This window comes from Spea bombifrons, chromosome 1 (genome assembly GCF_027358695.1).
Source record: "Spea bombifrons isolate aSpeBom1 chromosome 1, aSpeBom1.2.pri, whole genome shotgun sequence".
NCBI classification, from domain to species: Eukaryota; Metazoa; Chordata; class Amphibia; order Anura; family Pelobatidae; genus Spea; species Spea bombifrons.
This window is the reverse complement of record NC_071087.1, coordinates 87,972,982-87,981,585: the sequence shown is the minus strand read 5'-3', so window position 1 is coordinate 87,981,585 and position 8,604 is coordinate 87,972,982. Positions and strand designations below refer to the sequence as shown.

The 8,604-nt window shown below is 40.5% G+C and overlaps 1 protein-coding gene across 1 annotated transcript; it reads right to left on the bottom strand.

Annotated features, from left to right (window-relative positions):
* Positions 1-3,595: 3,595 nt before the first annotated feature.
* Positions 3,596-7,919, bottom strand: INIP (INTS3 and NABP interacting protein). The gene is made up of 4 exons (XM_053456438.1): positions 7,661-7,919; positions 4,833-4,935; positions 4,386-4,476; positions 3,596-4,233 (listed from the first exon to the last, which is right to left on the bottom strand). Exons 1-4 carry the CDS (start codon positions 7,683-7,685, stop codon positions 4,138-4,140), a joined length of 315 nt encoding a protein of 104 aa, XP_053312413.1. The 5' UTR covers positions 7,686-7,919; the 3' UTR covers positions 3,596-4,137.
* Positions 7,920-8,604: the final 685 nt, after the last annotated feature.

The window sequence follows — 8,604 nt, the reverse complement described above, 5'->3', positions numbered from 1 at the left end:
TCACCTGACTGCACCAGGAATTGTGCAGGGCCAGCTCAGCCATTCTTGTATAGTGAACTCTGCATAGGCGTCGCTACAGGAGGGCAAGGGGGGGATTATTCAGTGGCATGATTTAGTGGTGGAACTTATTAGTGCCTCCCCCAGATTTAACTGTGGTATTTTATGTACCCCCTCTATATGTTGTTCCAAGAGTCGCCACTGGAACTCGGTCTTTGGCCTTAGGGTTTAACAGTAGATTAACTGACTGAGCCCAGATGTGGTGATGAGTGGGATCTGGGCATTGAGCTGGTTAAAGTGTCTCTTCCCATACCATGGTTGGGTCCCCATGTTGTAGTTATGTGAAGGGGTGTTTTTGGAGGGTTAGTCTGCACCTCCACATAGCACCCATCCATGTGTTTGGAACCTCTGCGTGCAGATATGAAGGCAGGATTGCCAGTCGCTAGCAATGCACAACAGTCAGGGCTATCCCACTGAATTTTACTGAAAAGATTTTCTTTAATGGTTTGTAACTTAAAAATGCCCTCAATCCCTTAAAAATAATTTGTTTGTCCTTTGTAGCATCTGGTAGCAGACTCATCAAAGGTATCCCTGGTGGTATCTAAAGAGGGCTTTTTAATGTCACATCACACCCATGCATTTATAAAAGTGTCTTATTATAAATTCACAAATTTTGATTCATATATTGCTGTTTTTTGATGGCAAAAAAATAATTTTAATATAGGTCTATTTGGTTAATACCAAGGGTTGGCATGTGCCACATACTGCAGGGTGGAAATGAAACATTTTCTAGTGGTCTACAGCCTTGATGATAAACAATGCTCAGTGACTTTAAACATGGCAGTATCATAGGATGACACGTTTGCAACAAGTCAGTTTTTTTAAGTTTCTCCCCTGCTAGATCTGCATCAGTTCACCGTAAGTGCTATTATAGTAACAACAATTCAGCCACAAAGCTGTAGACCATACACACTCACAGAGCAGGGTGGCCAAGTGCTGAAGTGCGTATTGTGTAAAAATCTCCTGTTCTCTGTAGCATTACACAATAGAGTTCCTCTGGAAGCAACATCAGCGTAAGCACTGTGCATCGGAAAGCTCCATGAAATGGGTTTCCACAGCCGAGCAGCTGTACACAAGCTGAAGATTAATGTGCGCAATGCCAAGCCTTTACTGGTGTAAAGCACACACCACTGGAATCTGGAGCAGTAGAAATGTGTACTTTGAAGTGATGAATCATGCTTCACTTTCTGAAAGTCTGGTGGTCAAATCTGAGTTTGATGGATGCAAGGACAATACTACCTACTGGAATGCATAGTGCCTACTATAAAGTTTGGCAGAGGATAACAGTCTGAGGCTGTTTGGGTTTAGGCTAGGCTTAGGTTAGCTCCACCAAAGGGTAATGTGAATACTACAGCATACACAGACAATTTAAACAATTGTTAGGCCTTCTCGTCCAACATCAGTGTCCGATCTCACACAAGTTCCTTGTGGTAAGTCTTCCCATGAGAGTGGAGGCTGTTACAGCCACAAAGCGGTGGCAACTCCATATTAATTCCCATGGTTTTGAAATGGGATGTCCAACAACTTGTATAGGTGTGATGGTCAACATATGGTCAACATATAGTGACATATATTTGGTCATATAGTGTGTATAGGTATATCATTATTGTGTTGCAGACTTTGATGAATGATGACAAATCTACAAAATGATGATGAAGTACAAAGCAGCATTGATTGGATTCTCTCCGATGCATATAGGGATGCAAGAGGTAATTTGTTAATGTCCTATATCAACAAACTAAGGGCAATGAGGAAAGCTAGGGGAGAACGTATTGACTACCGACATGTAAGCTTCTGCTAAGTAAAATTTTGGACTCCCTATATACATTGTATTTTCTTCTGAACCCCTGGCAAATAGATATTTTCCAACCCCAATAGTAACTACTAGGTTGGATACCTCTTCTTTAAAATCATGATACCGAATTCAAGTTCGCATAGTATTAATGATTTTTTTAAGATATTTTTGTCAGTCGTGAGGATCATGTTAGATCAGCCTGCCATGACACCTTATTTATAGTACAACCACATACTGTTAACAACACATCATAAAAGATCAATATAATGGAGGTCTACTTTTAGAAATCAGTACATAATTGTAAAATGGAGCTAGTAAGTTTTTTTGTTAATAAAAACATATTCTGCACTTCAGCTCCCATATAACAGAGGAATCTAAACCAGAAAACATTCTTTCATAAGAATCTTAAGTAACAAGCAAGAACCCTTCACAATACTTGAAATATATGGTTTCCCTAAGCAATGTTACTATTTTTACCTAGGTGGAGATGAGAACATATTTTTCTTGACATATTGACAAAGAAACACTCATTTTTTTTTCTCTCGTAGAACATTAAATCCCCCTCAATAGATTTTTGCAAGAAACACTGTATCCCATTCAAAGAGCCAACTAAATGTTTACTGGCAATAACGGAGGTGCAAGTACTAAAAAGTCCGATTTAGCCAGTGACGATTTATGCGGTGTGTAAATAATTTCTTAAATGTATACCTTTTAGTATTGCTATGTAGAGTCGTCAACCTGGCCATGTGCCACAACTAAAGGCTTTGTGTGCCCGTTGTGGCACGTGTGCCATAGGTTCCCCATCGTTGGGCTAGATGAACTTAATGGGGATGTAACCCATCTCACTACCCTTATGCTTCGGTTGAGTGTGACGGTAGTCCAATCATCTTAGTGGCAAAGAAAGTGACAGAGTGGGGTCGCCAGTGTGATGTTCAAGTGTCTACATTCTTTTGGTGATATAGTGTGTTTTCCTCCACATATCATGTACTACACTACTAATTCTATGGCAACCACGTGCCCTATTACTAACTCTTTGGACCCCCTAGACAATGAAATGTAAGAAAATACTTAATTTTACTGTTTTCTCCCTGCATATTCCCATAATTAGGTTCATCGAAATGTTCAGCACCATAACTCCCCTAATTCAGCATGAACCACCTGTTCTATAGGTTTGATCTCAGTTGGCTATCCAGCAGTTTGCTTTAATCTGGTTAAACAAAACCACAAGATTAAAACTGAATATACTGTTCAATATGAGGAAACTCAGTTGCATTTGCTAAATGTGTCTGTTTCCATTTCAGGAATTTCAGAGACATACGCCTTTAAGAATAAATATCTTTTCTGTTAAAGTAAAAACTCTAAACATATGGCTGCAGCTAAAAATATTCAAGTCTGCATTTCAAATAAGACACAACAGATTATACAAACTTAATGTGTGAACAAACACAAATGTAATATTAATTCTGAGAACCCTGTCACTTTCCAACTTCTAATATGTGTACCCTGCTGGCATGATTTACAATATTGCGAAAGGATGCATTTTCTATTTAAGATTTCTGTTGGACTACCATCTGAAGAGTCTATGACAGAATCAAAGCTGGGAAGTGTTAGTGAGATAATAAGAGAAGCTATGGTAGAGGGAACATTGGTATGCTCTCTTGTGCTAGACGGCAGAAAACCCAAGAGATGTGATGATCTGGACAATCATCATACCCAAAACAAATCTTCAAGAACATGTGGACGTTATGACAGAAAATGTAAACCTTTAATACAGGACGCAGGCATACACTTAGGGAAATTACACTGCACGAAGTAAACAGGTACATCTCATTGGAAGTACCAGGTGCTTACCATTTTAACAAAGTAAAGCAGGCCCAGATTTGATGTGGAGATGCTTCTAGCTATTTCAGTGGGGGTCATCAACTTTTGTAAGGTCTATGTGGCTAAATACTGGAAGATTATGGCTTTCCTGGTTTTAGGTTTAGGAAGCAATTGAGTCAGGCAGGATAGTGAAAAAGGAACTAATGTTGCCAAGCATCCCAGAATCTACTTAAAGAAACTGCCATGCCACCTTTTACTGATTGCTTGGGATAAGACACTCGATTACTGTCCAAACGTCTCATTTACTAAGGCTTTTCTCAGAGAGGTTTACATATAATATAAAAACAACCATAACAATAATTTACACCCAGACATTGGATCCCTTAAAAGTTCAGTATGCATTTCCCATTATATAGTATTCACAGTGCGTTGCCGGAGAAAAGCATCTAGAAAGGACTCCATCTTTAATCTGCTTCAAGGCGTGGTATAACTGGGAGAATCAGGTTTCCAAAAGCAGAGTCTTGAGTTATGAAATATCCAGATGAATGTGCATGAGCATGCTGCGGGAACAGACAAAAAAAACAAGTGTTGAGTAACATAAATAATTATAGTTATCACCCCCATTTCTGAGATGATGGTAATTTGTGTTTCGGTGAGTGGGATTTGGTTGCCTCTTCTTGGCAAGGAATGATTGTTTCTATGGCAGACTTACTTGTAAGGCAGCTTTCTGTTGAGCTGCTATATGCTGTTGCTCTGCGTGGTCACGTAAATCTTTGTTCACGTTAGGTCTTGAAAGGGCAATGCTAAAGACACATGAAACATATTACTGCTACAAATAAATGTAATTTCCAACAAAGTTTGTTGCATTTCATTTATAAGTGGGGATAGTTTTTGTACATCTTGTCTCCTTGAAAAAAAATATTGAGCTGGCTTCCAGATTTGTATGGCGGCTGGCTCCTGCCTTCTACAACATTCATTTATTGTTTAACCATTATTACCATTTTTGCATACACACACACCCATGGCAGAGAAACCTAATCAGACTGCCCATGTACAAAACCAAACCAGGATATGTACATTGGACACAAACATTATTTATTTATTTATATATATATATATATATATATATATATATATATATATATATATACATGCTTACCTGGCACCTGGATTATTGGTTGACGACTGGTTTTGCATAAGTAATTTCCTTTTTTCCTTGTCTAGTTCTGCTAAAATTGCAACTCTGTTTTTGTTTGGAAAACCTGCAGAATAATAATAATAAAAAAACAACATTTATATAAAATTGACAGGGTTTTTTTTGTGTACCTTAGTTTGTATCTGTTGCCAGTGTCTTCAAAACCCCCATGTAACATATAACTCATATACAGAAAAATGTACAAACATATAACTCATGCCTCTCCTGACAGTTGGAAGTTATTATTTCAGAGCCCAGTGTGAAACCCTGGGAACTCAATGTGAAATTCCAGTGGTGGCATGAAGTGAAACGCAAATTTGGAACAGCCTGTAAGCCACGTACACATATATATTTTTGTTAACAGCAGTAATGGAAAAAGCCAAATATGACACCGAGGACCAAAAATGACCATATTATGAAACAATACCACCAGTGCTGACAAAAGGAGCCTGAAAGGGAAAACATATATCTTGCTTAAGAGAAAAAATGAAAAGTATGTGAGCTTCAGAGAATGGCACTATCCTAAATCCCAAGGCACTCGCAACGAATAATGCCACTTCAACCATGTCTCAAATATCCTCCTGCGTCATTAGCCACCTTTTTTTTTTTTTTTTAACACAAGCCTCAAAAAGTGCGATTTCCTATTTTTAGTAACCAGGATGAACATCTTCCAATAATGAGTCATTAAAACTCTTAACACACATACGGTGTACTAAGTACATTTAACGTAGACTATATATATAAATATATATAAATATATATAAATATATGAAACACATACATTAATGGAAGCTGAGAGGATGTTTGTGTGTAACAAAATAAAGGGGGGGGGAATGGCCCATTTCCTTCCATCAGATATTCACAAACCGAGTGCCAGAGGACAAGTTGTAAACAGAATTAAGAAGCAATTTTAATGACTGTAACAATTCTATATAACATGCACACAAAGAACACATATACTCTCAATATTGATATACAATTATCTTTTTTTTAATCTGTGACTTAAAAAGACTATTCTGGTGTTGACAAAGAATTAGGGTCTTAGAAAAAGAAAACATTTTTACTTTTTTGTGTTGAAGGGGAAGGAGCTAATTTATATAAAAAATAATAATAATAAAATAATCAAAAAAGTGTCCCTGACAGCTGAGTGCCCCTTAAAACTAGAATTTCCTCCCCTGTGCATGTGAGGTGGCACGGAGTCTGTACAGCAATTCAAATCTTTACACAGAGAATGGTGTTAAATACGTCATGGCTACCATCATTAATAATTTGGTCATTGGACATTACTCCTCATTTATGTACGGATTTTTATTTTTTTTTAAATCCACTTCCCTGAAATTCACATATTAGTCAATAAACCAAATACTACAGCTGAGTAGCGAGCCAGTGACATGGCATATGCCGATGCGTATGTGATGAGCTGGACATGGCCTCAATGTAAGGAAAGACCTAGCCATGAATCCTAAACAAGACAGTCAGTCTGGATCTGGCTCCTTCTCATCCCCTCTTCATAAGCCAGTACGAGCCAGGTGTCAGGCTGCAGACAATGCTGGCCCAACCAGCTATACCCCACGTTAATGGTCACAATGGGGTCCAGAGCATGTATCTAAAATTAGAATGTACTACATTATTACATTTATCAATGCCTGTACTGCAATCATTGGGTCATTTCCACCACAAAAGGTTCGAAAGACAGACTGACTTGCTGCTGCCATGCTGTTGTGTCTGTTCTCGTGAAGAATGGGGAATGGTCGAGCTGCAACTATGTCCTTCCTCTTGAGCGTCCTTAAAGAAAATGTCCTTACAGAGGGGTATGACTCTATTAACTAACTATTTCTTACTGTAAGCAGTAGCATACCTAAAGAGGTGCCACTCATCAAGGGGGTGCCACGACGGCAGCCTAACGCGGGCCTGCAGCTCACTTTTGTGGCACCCATGCACTGTGTGAGGAAACTCTTTTTCTCGCCCGGGAGAGCAGGAACCTGGGCGGGTAAAGAGTTTCCTCACACTGCTGCAGGTATGTGTTAGGCGGCCCCGGACCAGTGAAATCCGCAAGAGAGGTAGAGAGGTGCAGGAGATCGAGTGGGTGAATGAATGAAGTGAGTAAGTGTTTAGGGGCAGAAATGGGACAAGCAGGCTATTTAGTGGGGCAGAGGTGGCACAGACAGGCTGCCTCAGGGGCAGCTGCGGCACGGAGAGGCTGCCTCAGGGCCAGCTGCGGCACGGCCGGGCTGCCTCAGGGCCAGCTTCGGCACGGCCGGGCTGCCTCAGGGCCAGCTGCGGCACGGCCGGGCTGCCTCAGGGCCAGCTGCGGCACGGCCGGGCTGCCTCAGGGGCAGAGGCATACCATGTCAAAGTCTGGTATACTTACTGTATAGTGATAGGGGTTATCCTGCACTATCGTCAATGTTTGGCTCAGTATATAGTGATGGGAGTTCATGAGAATATATACACATATAGGTAAGTCTATATTACAGCATCACTTATTCAGGTAAAGTGCATGAATTTATTCTCCAACACGCATTATGCCAGTTAAACATATTATGCTCAATGAAGAAACGTACTCCTTCAACATGTTAAACTATTCGCATTAATCAACATCTGGAGAGGCAGAAAATTCAATTATATCCAACTTTTCCAGATGGATCTATGTCACTATTCTGGGGAGTTTGTGATTCTAACAACGGACAAAACAGTTTTCCAATTACACTGATTTCTTCACCGAAACAAACAATGTGCACCCATGATCCGATCAGCCACATCCACCCCAAAACATCACCCCGTGTTATTACCCGCAGCCGCTGGAGGCGCCGCCATGTTGCTCAGCAGCTAAAAGGTGGGGGTGGTCTTTTGGTTGCCAGGAAACAGAAATACGGCGCCCTCCCGTTCTTAATATTGAACAGTTCTTATGAGAAGCACCTTAACCTTGCATACGTCGTCGTGTACTGTTCCTCTATGTATTATTTATGCCTATCGTGCTTTGTTAGTCCAACAATAACTATTATCTTACAAAATATAATTCTGGTTGCCCTTAACAAAAATGGCTCTGACGATTGTTGCGATATCATAATAACGCGACTCTTTCCGCAGCGCCTCTGAGCATGCGTCTTAATGCATTTGCGATAGGTCTGTTTACAGCCAATAAGGAAGTAGGCCGGGCGTTGTGCTTGGTACAGGGATGCAATTAGCAATAGTAACACACGGTGGCGATAAAATGTAAGTGACGGTATGCTACAAGCTGATATATCGTGACTTCAGCTGGCTAGCATGCAAAAAAAACCCGCTAATCTCACGTGGGTCCAGCATACTTTAAAACACCCCAATCCAGATTTATGGGATTTGTGACCCTCAAAAGTAGGGAGGTGCAAGAAGGTTAAATACTTGCAGAGGTGTTTTTTCTGACTATATTATGTTCCTTCAGCTGAAGTATGGAATTTAACCCCTTCTTATGTGTGTTAAGGACGTCTTACGTGGGGCAAAAGGGACAGCTGCCACGGGCACAGTCATTCCTATGGTTACATCACGTAACCCTGTTGTGTTCCTGCTTTCCCTGGGTGGTAAAAGAGAAATTGCTTGCACAGGGTGCAAGTGGCACAGATAAATCTGTCAATGCCCCTTGGCACTTTTCCTCACTCTCACCCCCTACCCCTTTTACTTCTTTAAATCCATACCTGGGAACATCTTCACGGGACGCAGCCAGGACTGCCCGCTGATGTGGGAAACACCCCAATTTAAA

Bases quoted from the DNA above. Each gene is read 5' to 3' on its own strand.
- INIP (XM_053456438.1), bottom strand. From the start codon at position 7,685: ATGGCGGCGCCTCCAGCGGCTGCGG. The intron at 4,936-7,660 runs GTAATAACACGG...ATTATTCTGCAG, and splicing joins GGCGCCTCCAGCGGCTGCGG to GTTTTCCAAACAAAAACAGA. The intron at 4,477-4,832 runs GTAAGCATGTAT...ATGTGTCTTTAG, and splicing joins ACCAATAATCCAGGTGCCAG to CATTGCCCTTTCAAGACCTA.